The following is a 20,733-nucleotide window of genomic DNA, read 5'->3' on the forward strand; positions in this document are numbered from 1 at the left end:
AATAAGTACAGATCCCTATGTTTCTGTTTGTCTGTCTGTATTTAACACTCAGTCTCTGTCTCAGTCTCTGTATTTATTTATGTTTGCCCATCTGTCTGTCTGTGTGTCTGGTACTTAGTGGTTTTTAAGATATGCTTTCCATTCTATCTATTTGCAGTCTTCACGTGGACAAAAATGTTGTAGACTGTTTCTGTCTGACTGTATGTCTGTGTGTTGATGACATTTTGTTCTACTGTCAATCTGCAGGTTGTCCGTGCGGACTGAAGGGTTATAGACTATACTATTGCTGTTTGTCTGTCAGTCTGTCGGTTTGTCTGCTATTCGTGTTAAAGGGGCATTCCTGAGTTTGCTGGATTGTAAGATGTTTCTCTTAAAGGGACATTCCTGAGTTTGCTGCATTGTAAGATGTTTACGACTAATAACACATTTCTACGATTAAACTTACATTTTTCTTGTTTAGAGTATCAGTGTCTGTATATTCAATATGTTTCTGGTCGTCTTAATATTTGTAAGAAGCCCAAACTGATTTCGTCTTAAAATAATTTCGTACGTACGAAAAAGTATATGTTAGGAAATAAAATGAAATTTAACCTAGTACAATTATTAGAACGATCATAAACACGTTTAATATATTATATATTGATTGCAAACATATTTTTTATTGTACAAAGAACAAAAGAATTGGGCACAAGTTTGACAACTTACGAGGCCCTCTTCTATATTCATACAATATACTTGGCGACCTATATTACATAGGTGTAAATATGAACTACATGTATACATTCAAGGATAACCAGTGTAAAGAAATGTAAAAAGTTTGTTAGTCGATAAAATCTTAAAAATTGCAGCAAACTCAGGAATGTCCCTTTAACGACATTTTGTTCTACTCTCAATTTGTAGCTTGTCCGTGCGGACCAAAATGTTGTAGACTATACTCTTGCTGTTTGTCTGTCCGTCTGTCGGTCGGTCTGCTATTAGCGTTAACGACATTTTGTTCTACTCTCAATTTGTAGGTTGTCCGTGCGGACCAAAATGTTGTAGACTATACTCTTGCTGTTTGTCTGTCCGTCTGTCGGTCGGTCTGCTATTAGCGTTAACGACATTTTGTTCTACTCTCAATTTGTAGGTTGTCTGTGCGGACCAACGTGTTGTAGACTATACTCTTGCTGTCTGTCTGTCCGTCTGTCGGTCTGTCTGCTATTAGCGTTAACGACATTTTGTTCTACTCTCAATTTGTAGGTTGTCTGTGCGGACCAACGTGTTGTAGACTATACTCTTGCTGTCTGTCTGTCCGTCTGTCGGTCTGTCTGCTATTAGCGTTAATGACATTGTGTTCTAATCTCAATTTGTAGCTTGTCCGTGCGGACCAAATTGTTGTAGACTCTACTATTGCTGTTTGTCTGTCCGTCTGTCTGTCGGTCGGTCTGTCGGTCGGTCTGCTATTAGTGTTAAAGGGACATTCCTGAGTTTGCTGCATTGTAAGATGTTTCCGACTAATAAAATATTTCTATGATTAAACTTACATATTAAATATATGTTCTTGTTTAGAGTATCAGAGTCTGTATATTCAATGTGTTTCTAGTCGTCTTAATATTTGTAAGAAGCCCAAACTGGATTTTGTCTTCAAATACTTTTGTACGTACGAAAAAAATATATGTTAGGAAATAAAATGAAATTTAACCTAGTACAAATATTAGAACGTTATAAACACGTTAAATATATAGCCACTAATATATTATACAGAAAAATATATTTGATATGTAATTACAATCGTTAAAAAGTCTCTGTTAGTCGATAGCATCATAAATGTTGCAGCAAACTCAGGAATGTCCCTTTAACGACATTCTGTTCTACTCTCAATTTGTAGCTTGTCCGTGCGGACCAAAGTGTTGTAGACTATACTCTTGCTGTTTGTCTGTCCGTCTGTCGGTCTGTCTGCTATTAGTGTTAATGACATGTTGTTCTACTCTCAATTTGTAGCTTGTCCGTGCGGACCAAAGTGTTGCAGATTATACTGTCCTTGGGGATACGCCACAGACGCCTTCGGATGCGAACTTTGTAAATGCAGTAGGTTACCATATTTGTGGACGTTTTTTCTTTGTTTATTTTGTCTTTTTAGGGCGGTTGTGTGTGTGTGTGTGTGTGTGTGTGTGTGTGTGTGTGTGTGTGTTAGTGTGTGTTAGAGTGTGTGTGCGTCTGCATGTGTGTGTGTGTATCTGTGTGTGTGTGCGTGTGTGTATGTGTGTGTGCGTGTATGTGAGGGTATGTGTGTCTGTGTTTGTGTGCGCGCGCGCGTGTCTGTGTGTGTGTTTAATTTCATGTTAAATACATAAACACATTGCAATTCTTTCTTTTTTGTTTACTTTGTAGCTTTTATTTTGTAGGATTATTGTTTTAATATGTGTGTATGCGTGTGTGTGTGTGTGTGTGTGTGTGTGTGTGTGTGTGTGATGCTATTATTTGTATTTAATTATTTATTTATTTGTATTTAAATATTTATTTATTCATTGATTATTTATTTGTTTATTTAGCTATCTATCTATTTATTTATTTATTTATTTATCTATTTATTTCTTCATTAATTAAATCATGCATTAATTCATTTGTATATGTTTGTCTATCGATGTATCTACCTATATATATATATATATATATATATATATATATATATATATATATATATATATATATTTTTATAAATATTAATTTTGTCTTTGTTTTTTTGTTCAGAATGTCCACCTATTAAGTGCTCCAGGCGGTGTCCAAATGGTTATATTATAGACAAAGACGGCTGCAATACCTGCAGGTGTAAAGGTAACCGCGATTAATAATCATCAATAAACATTGTATTCTATGTTACCATTTTTGTTCCTCCTAACGGTCATATAACCTTCTGTTTATTCCTTTTGAGCTGATCATCTGTTTGTATATCTATACTTATATTTTTTGAGATCGTTAATTTAGTATAATGACGGTGCCAAAATTGTTTTATTACTTCTATCAATTTAATAATAATAATAATAATAAAAAACTACACACACTAGGTCTATTTACAACCGTGTAGCAACTTAGTAAGCATAGATATATTGCACTATGACGTCATATATAAAATATGGCGTCATATGTAAGAATTCTGTCAGCGCTTATTGGTCAATGCTAAGGGGATTTCTCTTTTAACCCCAGAAATATTGCAATACCATTATGTATGGGATCGCAAAACCGCAGAGCAGTGCATTATGATCTCAAATGGAACCACACGTGACGTCATATTAACCAATCGGAACTCGTGTAGAATAGGCATGAAGTAATGTTTATATTATAAACACTAAAACAAGTTTGAAATGAATGGCGGAGATTCGGGAAAATATATCTTTGTTCTGTATGTGTGTGTATATTGAGGATATTCGTGTGTGCACGTATAATATTAGATACTAAAGATCTGTATTTCCTTTCAGCGCCGATCTGCCCAGTACCGTTATGTAGAAACAGATGTCGATTCGGCTACAAATTAACGAGATACGGTTGTCAGACATGCCGGTGCAGAGTTAGTCGTCCTGTGCGTCTTGAATATCCGGTTCCTTCTAGGTACGACGACAACTAAACGTTAATTCACGAGGGTCTGGATCAGCAAATAATTTAATAAAATCAATATCCAACTATTCAGTATGGTTTCTGTCTCTTTCTTCATTGTATATTGTATCAGCACTTCTTGTATTATTATCCGCATAGTTCAAGATGTTCAGGGAGATATAACCAACATGACACACTTGTGTCATAAGATGTCATGTGACCAACTAATGACGTCATATTGGGAAGCGACGTCATATCATAATTTGGCTTCTCCAGTCTTAGCTCTCTGTGTAATCGCTTACCGAATTAACGTAATTTCGGAGAATGACGTCGCTTGGTTGTCTTCTTCTGGTTATGTTTGAAACAGTTTGTCGTCTCCTGATAAATGGACTACAATTTGTCAAAACCTTTGTTTTTGTTGAGTTTTATGATAAAGTTAACATTTAAAGCCGAAAATAAATTATAATTTGGTTAATCTACAAACCTGTAACATACTTAGATCACGTTTTTATCAAATGGAGTGAAAAAGCAGGTTTTATATCGATAAATACCATGGGAATCCCCATGTCCCAATTGCTTGAAATAATTTTGAAAGTTTGTATTCTGATGTCACCGGTAGATGTCGCTCGAAGCACAACAATGCCTACGTCACGACAACTTTGACAGACTTGGGGTGCGTTCTTTTCACCTCTCCTGGACATGTTCCAACTGTTCTGTCCTACTGTTCTGTCCTGGTTGTATCCTATCTCCAGATATCGTAGGACTTAGCAAAATTATTGGTTTTAAGGGTTTGTAACGTTTTGTATTGAGACACTTACTTGTCTGAACTTTATTGTTACTGAAAATGTTCACGAACTGTGGAGAAAAATCTCACAAATGAACAACAACAAATCGGATGTTGATTGCGCGAACCGTGCACGAGAAAACAAACCGAACCAAAATGATAACGATCACGTGGTATACCAACATCTGTGACGTTTACACAGGAAGATTCCCTCTAAAAATAGATTGGACCTCGCTTTTTTTCTCGACAGCACGTCTTGTGAAAAAATGCAAAAAAATTGCATTTCGTGGTTTTACAAATATCAGAATTACCAAAAAGCACTTCAGGTGAATGGAAATGTGTATTCTAAATAATAAAATGTAAGTAAAGTGCAATTTTATTTGTGAAAAATGGGGTTTAATAGCGAAAAACAACGCCGTAATGGTTAACAAATAACCGTAACTAGGGTGTGTCCCTTTAAAACTTTATATTGTTTTGGTGTACTACTTTATATTGTTTTTATGTTCTACTTTATATTGTTTTGGTGTACTACTTTATATTGTTTTGGTGTACTACTTTATATTGTTTTGGTGTACTACTTTATATTGTTTTGGTGTACTACTTTATATTGTTTTGGTGTACTACTTTATATTGTTTTGGTGTACTACTTTATATTGTTTTGGAGTACTGGAGCAAGTTATCGTCAGTCTTTCTTTAGGGATATATGAAATAAAAAATAAAAAATCAGTAAATTAATATAAAAAAAAATACATAAGAAAAAAACCCAAACAAATAAATAAATAAATAAATCAATCAATCAATCAATCAATCAATCAATCAATCAATCAATAATAATATAAAACAACAACAACTGAGTGTCTCTGTTGTTGACATCGAAAGCTGTTTTATAGAATGACGTCATCTAATAGGGATTATCACGTGGTCTAATCACAGCTGAATCGATGATACAAATATCAGATCTGGTGCTTATAAAACTTTTACGGTGTGTGTGTGTGTGTGTGTGTGTGTGTGTGTGCCCGGCCGTCCATCAAGCGAGCGCTTTATCACAGGGCTACATCCCGCTCAGAATGAAAGAATGAATGTATGAACGAATGAATGAAAGAATGAATGTTTAACGGCAAACCAAACAAGGCAGTGCGATCAATATTTACAAAAGTGGAGAAATAAAACATCACTGGTATTGGAAGGAAATGTTTTATAACGACGCACTCAACACATTTTATTTACGGTTATATATATGGCGTCGGACATATAGTTAAGGACCACACAGATATTGAAAGAGGAAACCCGCTGTCGCTACTTTATGGGCTACTGTTTTCGATTTGCAGCAAGGGATTTTTTATATGCACCATACCATAGACATGATAGCACATACCACGGCCGTTGATGTACCAGTCGTGGTGCAATGGCTGGAGCGAGAAATAGCCCAATGGGCCCACTGGCGGGAATCGATCCCACGCCGACCGCACATCAAGCTAGCGCTTTACCTCTTGGCTACGTCCCGCCCCACACTGGTAGTAAAAAGCAAAACGTATCAATGGTATAACGAATGATCAGTTTTCTGAAACTACTGTAATAACCCCAGACTAGTTAATTGTTAAAGTTTGTCTTGTTTAACGACACCACTAGGACAAATTGATTAATAATCGGCTATTGGAAAAACGTTTGATTTGTTTTACATAAACCACTAGAGCATATTGATTTATTAATCATCGCCTATTGGATGACAAACATATGGTCATTTTGACACAGTCGTAGGAAGGAGACCCGTTACGTTTTCTTATTGGTAGCGAGGGATCTTTTATATGCACCATCCCACATACAGGATGTCACAAACCACGGCCTTTGATGTACCAGTCATTTTGCAGTAGCCGGAATAACAAATAGCCCAAATGGGCTCACCTACGGGAATCGATACTAGACCGACCGCGCATCGAGCGAGCGCTTTACCACTGGGCTACGTCCCGCCCCTCGGCTATTGGACGTCATACATTTGACAATTAAAGAAACATTCCCTAGTTTGCTGCATTGTAAGATGTTTCCGACTAATAAAATAGTTCTATGATTAAACTTACATATTAAATATATTTTCTTGTTTACAATATCAATGTCTGTATATTCAATGTATCTCTGGTCGTCTTAATATTTGAAAGAAGCCCAAACTGGATTTTGTCTTAAAATAATTTCGTACGTACGAAAAAATTATATTTTAGGAAATAAAATGAAATTTAACCTAGTACAAATATTAGAACGATCAGAAACACGTTTAATATACAGCCATTAATATTTTATGCAAACAATTTATTTAATATGTAATTACAATCGTTAAATAGTCTCTGTTTGTCGATAACGTCTTAAAAATTGCAACAAACCCAGGAATGTCCCTTTAAGTCATGTATTGTTATGGAAAACCTGCTACATTTTTACATTAGAAACAAGGGATCATTTATGAGCACTTCCCCACAGACAGGGTAGTACATACCGCGGCCTTTGATATACCAGTCGCGGTGCACTGGCTCTAACAACGAAAAATACACATCACATCACACGAACTTTGGTATACCACTTATGGGACACTGGATGTGATGAGAAAAAAGAGAACAATCAGAACATGAGTTCACCAACGGGATTCGATCCTATAGCCAAACATCATCAGGCGAACACTCTGCCTTATCAAGCTATATACCATGATGACTACTGCATGTAAAGAAGTGGATATTTGCCGAAAGAAATTGTGAATTATAGCTTGGTTTACCGTCCAATTATGAACACTAGCCTAATGTAATCTATAATGTACCCAGACAGTCGGAATACACGTGCCAGTTTATTTGTTATCTTTCGCGCATTTTCCTTTGATATAAACACTTAAATGAACCACCGCCGCGGTTCCCGTCTGGATCGTGACGCTTCTTAGACTGGGCTCCAGACGATCAAAATACCGGCCTCGATGATTTAGTGGTTAAGCTGTCGGACGTAAGGCTGGTAGGTACAGGGTTCGCATCCCGATACCGACTCCTAAATCCAGAGCGAGTTTTAACGACTCAGCGGTTAGGCGTAACAACTAAATCACTAACCATTGTCACGCTGCCCTGTACAGGCAGCCCAGATAGCTGGGGTATGTGCCCAGGACAGCATGCTTGAACCTTAGTTGGAGTATAAGCAGGAACATAACTATAAATGAATGAAATGAAGGAAGGAAATGTTTTATTTATCGACGCACTCAACACATTTTATTTTCGGTTGTATGGAGTCAGACATATGGTTAAGGACCACATATATTCCACGAATCTATATCTAGTGCCTCGTATATTGGAGGACAGCCACTACAGAGGAGATCCTTTACTGAAGATTTCACCATTGCACCACCATAAAGAGGACTGCCACTCCCAGACTAGTTTACTAAATAAAAATTAGCACCGAGCACATTAAATGGAAGACACATCATTAACGAAAGGAGAGTTCGATCCTGCGACGCAGACACACACCATACGCGAGCACGCAGCCGACTGAGCAAAATCCCGCAGCTTGAAAAATGAATTGAGTGTGTCGTTAAGTAAATCATTTCCTTTACTTTTGAATAGCCGATGATTAATAAACCAATGTTAAATAAGAACAAACAATACTGTAAAGTCCAAATAACTTCACCACTGGGTCATCGAAACCTCTGAAGGCCCTAAGGCGCATTCTCGGCACTTTATGAGACACCCGTCAGTCGTGGTCCACGTGGTAGCCGCAGGCGTCACCTCAACAATGACTTATTAGTGGAAACGACATGCAGTCATAATTAATGCATCATTTGAGAAGAACCAAACTAGTACTTGAGACCGTCATTATCTGCTCGAGGGCTGAAATGGGAAACATGTTCCACGCTTTTGTCTTGTTGTTGGTAGTCCTCTCTGTCTGTGGTAAGCTTTCAATTTTGGTCTGGTTCTTTTTTGTTTCGAGGTTAAAGGGACAGACTTAGTTTTTAAACACTAAGGCATATGTTTCACTATTAGAGCCGTTCATGGTCATTGAAATCAAACACTTATTGTTTAGATTATCCATTTCCGTACAACCGAAGTGTTTCTGGTCATCCTGGTGTTTCTAATACCACAAATTAATTTTTCATGTTTTTAAAAACGCACGTGCGTCTGGAAGTAACGGTTATGTAGTCGCGTTTTATTCCATTTTAAAGAGTATTTCAACATCACAGACTCTCGTTTCACTCTTTTTGATCCAAATTTGTTAAAGGTTTGTAAAATAACCAAACTTTGTGTCCATGTTTACGTTTGAAACTAGGGTCTAGGAAGGAAAATATACCTTAGTGCTTAAAAACTAGGTCCTGTCCCTTTAAAATAACAGAACTTAGGTTTTTATCATTGAAATGAATCATTACTTAGATTTCATTGTTTAGGTTATCCATTTCTGTACATCTGAAGTGTTTCTGGTCATCCTGGTGTTTTTAACCACAAGAAATTAATGTTTTATCTTTATAAAAATGCACGACCTCTAGTCTACGTTTTGTCTTGTTGTTGATCCTTTTCTGTGTCTGCAGTGAGCTTTCAATATGCAGTTTGGGCTTCTTACAAATATTAAGACGACCAGAAACATATTATGTATACAAACACTGATATTCTAAACAAGAAAATATGTTTAATATGTAAGTTTAATCGTAGAAATATTTTATTAGTCGGAAACATTTTATAATGCAGCAAACTCAGGAATGTCCCTTTAATTTATCATATTTATAAAAATGCTCTACCTCTAGTCTACTTTTTTGTCTCGCTGCTGATGCTCTTCTGTGTCTGCGGTGAGCTTTCAATATTGGCCTGGGTTTTGTTCGGTGTTAAAGGGACATTCCTGAGTTTGCTGCACTTTTTAAGATGTTATCGACTAACAGAGACTTTTTAACGATTGTAATTACATATAAAATATATTTTTCTGCATAAAATATTAGCGGCTGTATATTAAACGTGTTTCTGATCGTTGTAATATTTGTACTAGGTTAAATTTCATTTTATAACTTTTTGTCTTAGGTACGAAATTATTAGAAGACAAAATCCAGTTTGAGCTTCTTACAAATATTAAGACGACCAGAAACACATTAAATATACAGACACTGATATTCTAAACAAGAAAATATATTTAATATGCATGTTTAATCGTAGAAACATTTTATTAGTCGGAAACATCTTACAATGCAGCAAACTCAGGAATGTCCCTTTAAAGAGACTATCCCGAGGTTGTTGTTTTTTAGGTTTTTTTGCTTCTAATTTAAAGATAGGTTTAAAACACTACGGCGTATTTTTCAATATTATAGGCGCTTTTGGTCATTGTAATCAGAAAGTACTTAATTTTATGATTTTGGTTGTCCAATTATGTACACCCGAAATGGTTCTGGTGATCCGATTTTCATATTTGTAAAAACCTTTCAGATTCACACTCTTGTTTCACGCTGTTGTAACTTTATCCAAATGTTATAGATTTGTCGATCAACCAAACTTAGTGTCCATTTTCACGGGCTGAAACTATCTCTCTCTCTCTCTCTCTCTCTCTCTCTCTCTCTCTCTCTCTCTCTCTCTCTCTCTCTCTCTCTCTCTCTCTCTCTCTCTCTCTCTCTCTCTCTCTCTCTCTCTCTCTCTCTCAACAGTCTAGTTTAATTTAATTATTATTAAAACATTTATAATTAATGGATCACCCAGTGTGATTTTAATAATATTAAAACATTTATAATGAATCTTCCAGTGCAATTTTAACCATATTAAAACATTTATAATGGATCATCCAGTGCAATTTTAATAATATTAAAACACGCTAGTTTGGGGTACAAACTCTGACATAGCCAGAATCAGTATCATGAATAAGAGAGAGAGAGAGAGAGAGAGAGAGAGAGAGAGAGAGAGAGAGAGAGAGAGAGAGAGAGAGAGAGAGAGAGAGAGAGAGAGAGAGAGAGAGAGAGAGAGAGAGGATCAGTCTATTTAGGAATGCGAGGAAAAACGAATTTTGACATAAAATTATGAACGAACGCCTAAAAGTTTAAAGTCCGAGCTATATGTCCACATGTGTGTGACCTCGTTACGGTCGTTAAATGTACACAGGTGGCAAGGACAAGATGGGTTGCATCCCTTCAAGAAAACACTTCGAGGAATGGGGTACATCTATAAAAATCTAAATAATGATTTCAAATAATGAATTCAAGACAAGAATTCAAACAAAACCTCTGCGATCAATTTATACAACAGGTTTTTTTTTCGACATTACAAACTCTTCTAGGAGCCAGTTTTATACATTATTTAAAACAGAATTGTACTTCGAATCCTGTTTGTCGAGATGATTGTACCAAAATAGGTGCTGGATAACTAAATTGCGTACGTCAAATTTAAGATTACCAATCAAAAATGACAGATGGTTTAACGTTCCTATAGAAAATAGAATATGCAAACTTTGTAATACTGCTATTGGAGATGCATACCATTATTTATTCAATTGTAAAAATGATAATATTGAAAGCATTAGACGAAAATACATAAAACAATATTATAGAATTAAAACTAGCATAGTAGTAATTTCTTCCATGCTAAAAACTAAATCTACTGGGTAACCTCTGAAGAATGTGTATTAGAATTATCACATGTTTAATATGCAATAGCTGATCAATAAATCAGTGTACCTTGATGGCGTCGTTAAATCAATAAACTTCAATTATGATTACATCTTTTGAAATCAGTACTGTGCAGAGATTCGGTGATGGAAATGCTAATGTCAGCTTTGTGCTAGTCATGTATGTTATTTGTATTTTATATTTTAGGGCGGATCCTGATTTTTGTAAGGGAGGGTAGTGTAACAAAATTAAAAAAGAGAACGAAATCTTCAAAGGCGCAGACCCTAGTTTTAACCCGTAAAAAAATGGAAACTAAGTTTACTTAGGTTACAAACTTGTAACTCATTTGGATAAAGTTGCAATATAGTGAAAGAGGAGTCTGTGATTTTAAAACGGGAAATATCCTTAAAAATAGACTAGAACTCGAATCAATAAACTGCATTTCTTGGTATTAGAAACACCAGGATGACCAGAAACACTTCGGTTCTACGGAAGTGGATAATCGAAAGAATCAAATATAAGTAATGTTTGATTTCAGTGATCATAAACGTCTCTAATTGTGAAAAATATGCTGTAGTGTTTAAAAACTAGTGTCTGTCCCTTTTAGCGACTTTGTGGCTCCCCGACAATGTATGAAATAAAGTTTTTTTTAAGGCAAATTTTGTGTTGTATATTGTTAAATTTACACACAAAAAAAGAGATGAAAAACCAACACAAAAAGTCATTACAAATGGAACTTCAAATAGGCTGTGGGACTTTAACTTGGATTCATAGCAGAAATAAGTAAGGATATCTCCGAAATGAAATTTCTTTGGCAAAACCATTATCGATATGCCATTCCATACATAGCATATTGTGATCATACTAATTGCGTCGCTTAATGTACAAAGAGATCAATCTAAAATAAGGCGCAACCTCATAAAACATTTTTGGTGAATGGCTCTGGATTACCGTGCTTCCTGTGAGACAGATCGCCAAGCTCTATCAATTTGATGGACTGTCAACAGTTCAGGGACACACATTACACCTTCAATAGGCCGACAAATCTGGACCGCCATGCGCGTGATTTCTGTGATTTATGTAATGTATGGTTGGTGTGAACCCAGTTGTGGCAATCGTCAGATTCTCTGTCACCTGTCAATCGCGAAGACAAGACGGTAACTTGGTGACATATGTATTACAGCATCAAGGTACCGACTCATCTGGTTAGTTGTGTGTGTGTGTGTGTGTGTGTGTGTGTATGGCAGAGGTACTTTTAAAAAAGGTCAAAAGGTCGACCTGTTTGTTTTTCGAGATATAGGAAGCACATTTCAGTTCATTGTAACTTATTTTTGTGCTTATATCCAATTAAGGTTCAAACATGCTGTCTCGGGCACACAAGAGGGTGTAGTGGTCGTACACCTTATCCACCGAGTGGTTCCGGGCTTCGAACCCAGTACCTGCCAGTCTTATGTCCGAGGCCAGTATAGGAAACACACATCAGTGTCTAATTGACTTTAATCCCTCGCAAGTTTGCGGTCTGGCACTGACAAGCAGAATGGGCATGCGATGGCTAGGCAATGTTGCTTAACGGATCTTAGGAGAGCTTTGTGAATCAGGCCCCTGGATTTCAGTAGACTAAATGTGAAATTTTATTACGACACACCCAGACCGCCAAACGACAATGAGAAGATGAAAACAGGAGCTCTATGTAGAATATATACAAGGAAGGAAATGCTTTATTTAACGACGCAAAATAGTGGTTGATTCCCTGAATCCTTCTCTAGTGTCTCGTCTACAAGAGGATAGCCACTCCCGAGGATATTCTTTACTGAAGATTGTATCCGTCCTGCACCACAATGAATAGCAATGCCACTCCTAGTCTAAGAAGAAGGAAGAAGAAGGAAATGTTTTATTTAACGCCCCACGCAACACATTTTATTTACGGTTATATGGCTTCGGACATATGGTTAAGAACCATACAGATATTGAGAGAGGAAACCCGATGTCGCCACTTCATGGGCTTCTCTTCTCGATTAGCAGCAATGGATCTTTTATATGCACCATCAAACAGACAGGCTAGTATATACCACGGCCTTAGATATACCAGTCGTGGTGCACTGACTGGAACGAAAAATAGCCCAATATATAGAGATATAATTCAAAGCATCTGTATACACGTTTATAAATGAAGAGACAAGACAATCAAACTAAAATGGTTATAAGATTTTTGCAAATCAATATTTTAGCTCGTATTTAATAATATTGGAAATGTTTGTATATGGTCTACATGTTACGACAGGTACTTATACTATTAAAATTAACTAGTTACTTGAATATAAGGTACGTTTTCATGTGTGCCTGTTGCCCCATGACAAGCGTAAAACCTATACATAGGCAACGTGGGAGGCTACCCATGATGTGGGTACCCCTCAGTATAAAATCCTGGATTCACAAATGCACATGCTCCAGAGAAAAGGACAGCGGAAACACGTTCTCAGAAAACTCTATGTTCCATGGAAGTGCCCTTTTCAATAATATTTTCTTTTTATATTCATCATCCACAATACAGCCTACAACACTAAGCTGTCCCAAAACCACACCCAGCTGAGCATCTTTTTTATATTCATCATCCACAATACAGCCTATAACATTAAGCTGTCCCAAAACCACATCCACCTGAGCATCTTTTTATATTCATCATCCACAATACAGCCTACAACACTAAGCTGTCCCAAAACCACATCCAGCTGAGCATCTTTTTTATATTCATCATCCACAATACAGCCTACAACACTAAGCTGTCCCAAAACCACATCCAGCTGAGCATCTTTTTTCAAACATTTTCTGAACCCTTCTATAGATGTTACCCTTTGGCAAACTCAAACTTGTCCTTTTTTAGAATTGTTTAAAGGGACATTCCCGAGTTTGCTGCATTGTAAGATGTTTCCGACTAATAAAATATTTCTACGATTAAACTTACATATTAAATATATTTTCTTGTTTAGAATATCAGTGTCTGTATATTCAATGTGTTTATGGTCGTCTTAATATTTATAAGAAGCCCAAACTGGACTGTATCTTCAAATAATTTCGTACGTACGAAAAAAAATCATTTTTAGGAAATAAAATGAAAGTTAACCTAGTACAAATATTAGAACGATCAAAAACACGTTTAATATACAGCCACTGATGTTTTATGCAGACAGATATATTTGATATGCAATTACAGTCGTCAAAAAGTCTCTGTTAGTCGATAACATGTTAAAAATTGCAGCAAACTCGGGAATGTCCCTTTAACCCTCCCTTCACAAAATACTGGATCACCCCCTGTCCATAGTAATCTTTTAATCGTTCATTTAATTTTGTACAGTATGTGAAGTCATCACACGAAGAGATATTTACACAGACCTACTGCCTGTTTGCCAATCCACTTCATTAACCGAATAAATACTATTAACAAACAAAGTTGTAGTTTCTATATTTGTTTTTCAGTGCAAACACAAGGCATGTCGTCCATGCTCCGTCCGTCCAGACAGCCCGTCCCGCGGTGTGTTAAGAAGTGTACGAACGTCTGTCAGCTGGGGTACAAACAAGACTACAAGGGCTGTCCCACATGCGCCTGCAAAAAAGGTTAGGATGAAGATTATGATGATTATAATAATGATGATTGTGATTGTGATGATGATGATGATGATGATGATGATGATGACGAAGATGATGATTGTGATTGTGATGTCAGTCATAGTAATGGTGGTGGTGATGATGATAGTGATGACGACGATGATACTGATAATAATGATAATGATAACACTAATAATGATGATGGTGATACTGAAAATTGATGATGGTGATGAAGATGATGATGATAATGCATTGATGATGATAATACTGATAATGAGAAAAGATATGCATACAACGCCGCTTATAAATCCAATAATAATAATAATAATAATAATAATAATAATAAATATGATGATGACGATGATGACGACAACGACGACGACGATGATGATGATGATATTGATAATGAAAAAAAAACTTTATGCATTTAACGCCACTTAAAAATGCACTACTACTACTACTACTACGACTACTACTACTACTACTACTACTACTACTACTACTACTACTACTACTACTACTACTACTACTACTACGACTACGACTACTATTACTACTGTTACTGCTACTACTGCTGCTACTACTACGACTACGACTACTACTACTACTATCTGAACATCTTCGTTACAGAGGTGTGTAAACAGACGATCTGCTCGAAGGCTTGTTCCCAGGGTTACATAAAGGATGACAATGGATGTGAAACGTGTGTCTGCAAAAAGACGGAGAAATGTACGTCAACACTATATTTTATTTTATTTTTATTTGCATGTAATATTATATAGTCTCTACTTACATTATGTTTCATCGTATACATACATACATACATACATACATACATACATACATACATCAATACATACTAGCCAGTGCCAGGTCTGCCCACTGTTTCATGCACGTAAGCGGGATAGACCGCGTAGATTGTAGGCCCCATGCATATGGTTGAGTTAAAGAAGCTTCCTTTTTATGGAAGCTTCGATAGCTCAGAGTGTATCGTGGTTAGTCTTGCAATTTGCGGGCGAATCGGTGCCACAGGTTCGAGTGCCAGCAACGGCATGGGACAATTTTTGAGGCCAGAAAGGATTTAATTATCCCCTGCGCCAGTGCGTTAATATCTATGTATGTACTAGTCAACCTCGACATACATACAATATATAGATATTCATACATCAATACATACTAGCCAGTGCCAGGTCTGCCCACTGTTTCATGCACGTAAGCGGAATCGACCGCGTAGATTGTAGGCCCCATGCATATGGTTGAGTTAAAGAAGCTTCCTTTTTATGGAAGCTTCGATAGCTCAGAGTGTATCGTGGTTAGTCTTGCAATTTGCGGGCGAATCGGTGCCACAGGTTCGAGTCCCAGCAACGGCATGGGACAATTCTTGAGGCCAGAAAGGATTTAATTATCCCCTGCGCCAGTGCGTTAATATCTATGTGTGTACTAGTCAACCTCGACATACATAAAATATATGTTCGAGAAAGTGTTCGAACCATCGGGTAATTTGACCGAACCATTCCGTCAACATCGGATATTTCCGTAACATCAGTTAGAAAGTTGAATTAGATAGGTGTCAGGACGTTTCAGCCCCAGAACATGTTCGGCCCCTTATACGGCGATCTAGTGTTCGTGTATACAGATATATGCTGTAATTGGTATAGTAACACTTTAGATGGTCACATACACCTGTAGTAATATAAATAAAATACAAATTTGTAACATTAATTTGTCGAATAACATTCATTGCGCGTGCGCGCGTGCGCGCGCACACACACACACGCGCGCGCATACATACATAGTATACGCCGTGACTCGCACACACACACACACACACACACACACACACACACACACACACACACATAAACATGTACGTCATCGCGTTCATGTAGAATATCACTGATAAATGATGTGGTGATAAAATAAGGAAGCGAAACTTACGTTTAGTATGTTTAGACGTTCATGTTAGTATATTACGTTTTAACATTGTTCACTAACGATTCAAGCGGTAGAGAGTGATACAAGACAGAACTTACCTAACCCACGATGCCATCACAAACAACTCAGACTAGGTTCAGGAATTGTGCATCCATATGCGTGTTTGCTGTTTCTTTTAAATGATGGAACACTGAGATGTGTGCCAAGGACAGCTTGGTTGAACTTTAATGGGATATAAGCACGAAAATAAAGTTGAACTGAACTGGACTAGAACATGTCTTAATGATGCTACTTTCAATTTACCTACCGGCCTCGGGGCGCAGTAGTTAAGCCATCGGTCTCCAGGCTGGTGGTTACTGGGTTCGGATCCCAGTCGAGGCATAGGATTTTTAATCCAGATACCGACTCCAAACCCTGAATGAATGCTCCGCATTGAAAACATTCTTTGTGATCGTACTTAATTTCTGTACACATGTAATCCCTGCTGTTGTCAAACATCAGTGGTTCCAATTCTAGCCACATGTAAAGCGCCCCTATTATGGGAAGGGTCTATATGGAAATATACTTAAGTAGAACAAACGCAAACCAATTTATTGCAATTTATTAAATTGTATTTACACAAACAAAAAAATCAGTTTATTTAAATATTTGGATTATTAAAGCTAAATACAGTTTTGGTTGGTTGGCTCTTATTTATTCTTTAACACTCGGATATTATGTTCAATTAAAAAGAAAAATCACAAAAAGAGAGAAAGAAAGAAAGAAAGAGAACGAAAGAAAGAAATTACGATAATTACAATCAAATTTAATAACAAAACACAAGTGACTGAATAATTTGATTTATAAAACAACAATAACCGGGGCCGAAACGACTAGGGTTATGAGACCGAAACGTCTGGGGCCGAATGTGTAGCGGGGCCGAAACGTCTCGAAAGCATTAGATACGTATTATTCAATGAATACATGTACTTTATTAAAAAAATAAAAATTAGTGCGAATTGAAACAAGGGGCGAAACGACTGTGTCAGAGGTACGAATAAATCCTGTTCAAAACGACTCGGGTGAACTAGTAATAAGGGCGAAACGACCTGTTACCATATTATGATAGCTGAGTACCTCGCCCCTGATTTCATTGAAAACTGGTCTGGTAGACGTGTTCAGACAAACGCTTCCCGCCGAGGCGCATTGTTTAATTGGTATCACGGTTCATCGAAAAGGCACCGTGACACTAGCTGCACTTGAAAGACCTTTACCGATAGCTGCTGGCTAAACAAACAACATGACAGGTATGGCAATAAAGGATTGCTAGGCTATTGTCGCGATTCTCCGATCCATCTATAGCTCGTTCCGCCTAAATTAGTTTTATCCAAAGGTTGTAATAACCAACTGCGAATGCGCGGCAATTGTTGGTCCTTTTCTGTGATGTATCACCAGTTCGAGGGAAACATAGCTAATAACACAGACGGGACCGATAATTTAGTTCGAGCGAAGGCTTATATTCGACTCTGGACGTATTCGACCATCAGTTAATATAAGGGTTTACCGGACTAACAACTCGGGACTTCGTTTTTGGTTCGAGCGTTGCGGTGTGATCGACCCTTCCGAGGTCGAGCCAACGAGATTCTACAGTGTATATATATATATATATATATATATATATATATATATATATATATATATATATATATATGTATTTATTTATTTATTAGTCCTCTACCAGTCCAATAGAAGTCAGTTGTATGGACTTCCCCAGAGCTTAGGTGTCGCAAATGAAGTCGAGACTGTTTTCAAATATTCGTCACAATTGCCCAGATAGCGTTGAACTTGTAGTTGAACCAATTGTGTCGTCGGAATTTCACGTAAAAGACATAGATGTATGCGAAATGTTTTTGTAAGGGAAAACCAGACTACACAAGGGAGATGTCTGAGTTGGCGTTTACAACGACAGGGTAGGGGAAAAAAACGAACGCACTTATATAACACCAAATGAAATCCCATAGACGACCATAGTAACACATGGGGCAATAACTGCTACATCCAGCTATCAATCAACATACACACAACCTATATATATACTAGAACACCTCACCCTTTAAATAAATCACAGAAAATAGTGGGGGGGGGGGGGGGGAATCAAGCTGCTAGTTTCTGAGATAACACGAAGCGTCCTTCACAACCGCTGTCCCGCACAAAAATTGACAAGCATATTTTTGTGACATCCCACCTATCTTTCAAGCATCACAGTACGTGGTACGCTGCCACTGGTTCAAATCAAATCACAACAAGTTTTTGGTCACATAAAAACCACTTTATTACAACAAGTCATGTCACAAATGTCACTAATGACATTTGAGGAACCACGAAGTGCTGTATCAAAAGTTGTGTGCAGCTCGAACTTTGACCTGGACGAAATGCTATTTGGTAGACAACTACCTTTAGCAACAGTTGTCAATTTATTTTCAAGGCGTGACTTTGTGGTTTCGCAGTCGCGAAACTTGAGACCTTTTACAACTCTATGGGTGGGGGTGGGTGTGGCGTGGGGGTGTATGTGGGAATGGGGGAGCACTGTATTTAAAGTTTTTTAAAAACACTATTATTTCTATATAAAATCTTAAAGTATACTTACCTTGATGTTGCATTTTGCGAAGATATTGCCATTTTATCGGTCGATGAAAGGTTGTATTGATACAAGCGATTAAACAGTGTGAATAGTGTCAGCAACAAGTTTGTTTTGCTTAATGACACCACTAGAACACGTTGATTTATTAATCATCGGCTACTCGATGTCAGACTTTTGGTAATTTTGACATATAATCTTAGAAAGGAAACCCGCTACATTGTTCCATTAGTAGCAAGGGATTTTTTATATGCACAATCCCACAGACATGATAGCACATACCACGAATAGTACGACATTTGATATACCAGTCGTGGTGCACTGGCAGGGACGGGAGATAGCCAAATGGTTTTATATTAGGAAATATAATGTTTTAGATACTACAAATATTAGAACAGCCAGAAACACATTGGATATACAGACATTGATACTCTAAACAATAAGTCAAAGGCCGTGGTATGTGCTGTCCTGTCTGTGGAAAGGTGTATTTAAAAGATCCTCTTCTGCGTTAAGAACATGTGAAGAGTTCAGGCGCAAAACGCGATATATCCATTTTTAATTTTCAGTAAAAAAATGTTTTTTTTTAATTGGCGTATATCGCGTTTTGATAAACAAAAACGGGATTTACCCAGTACAATTTCATAAGGATCAATCACGTTATGCAGCAAAACAGCGGGCCTGCGATTAGCCCTTACTGACATACAATAATGGCTTTAACTAAAAACTAGATAGAAAATGGTTTATATCGCGTTTTGCGCCTGAACATGTAGCGCATTTCCTCTGTTGACTACCGGGTCAGAATTACCAAACGTTTGACATCCAATATCCGATGATTACTTAATCAATGTGCTCTAGTGGTGTCGTTGAAGACAACAATAAGAAAATGCATTCAACGTCTAATTTTAGTTGCTATTAAGGCATTCTTAGTTTAAAAAACCTCAACATCTTACAATGACAGGACACTCAGGGCAGTCCCTTTAACAAAACAATACGGAGGACACTGATTAAAAAAACACAAAAAAACACCACAGAATTTTATGTTGTCTAAGTCAGCTAGCTATAACTGTTAATAGCGATACCACAGAAGCTTAAATAATACAACAAAACACTGTAGGTATTGTCACAGTGCTAAACTTCAACTTTATAACAATATGGATTATATCTTTATTTTTACATGTGCATTAATTAGAATTAGTTAATTGGTAATCTGACGTCTGCCATGGTATCCCCTTAGAGACATGCCAATCAAACCAATTAGTGTCAAGCACTAATTAAATATGTAACAAGCAATATAATGCAATGCAACTAAATTGTTGCCACGGGTATTGCAGGCGTCTGAACGAGTACACCTTTACAACTGTATATTACATAGATACGTGTTTAGTATGCGTCTTATAAATAAAGATAATTTACCCATGAAAGACACACTTGGGGAGAACAGATACTGTTCACACGCCTTGAAGTTCTCTCACAAAGCACAAACTCTACTGGAAGATTCGAGAGACAGTTTTGTAACTTAAGCAATGTCAACTGTATCGGGAGGCCTGTGTGTCATTCACCCAAGAGCTCTGACTTGTATATTATCTGTGTCACCATGTTGTTAATTTATTAATCACGTTTCATGATTGGAAAGTACAGTAC

General features: G+C 37.1%; 1 protein-coding gene across 1 annotated transcript in view; it reads left to right on the forward strand.

Moving 5' to 3' along the window:
* Positions 1-20,733, forward strand: part of LOC121373037 (cysteine-rich motor neuron 1 protein-like) — a 62,450-nt gene that overhangs the window by 30,821 nt on the left and 10,896 nt on the right. Inside the window, exons 19-25 of the mRNA XM_041499480.1 lie at positions 1,981-2,067; positions 2,731-2,814; positions 3,456-3,598; positions 5,019-5,035; positions 8,156-8,259; positions 14,412-14,549; positions 15,171-15,269. Coding sequence (XP_041355414.1) covers positions 1,981-2,067; positions 2,731-2,814; positions 3,456-3,598; positions 5,019-5,035; positions 8,156-8,259; positions 14,412-14,549; positions 15,171-15,269 — 672 coding nt within the window. The remainder of the gene's footprint in view (positions 1-1,980; positions 2,068-2,730; positions 2,815-3,455; positions 3,599-5,018; positions 5,036-8,155; positions 8,260-14,411; positions 14,550-15,170; positions 15,270-20,733) is intronic.

The sequence above is a fragment of the Gigantopelta aegis genome, chromosome 5, assembly GCF_016097555.1.
Source record: "Gigantopelta aegis isolate Gae_Host chromosome 5, Gae_host_genome, whole genome shotgun sequence".
Classification (NCBI taxonomy): domain Eukaryota; kingdom Metazoa; phylum Mollusca; class Gastropoda; order Neomphalida; family Peltospiridae; genus Gigantopelta; species Gigantopelta aegis.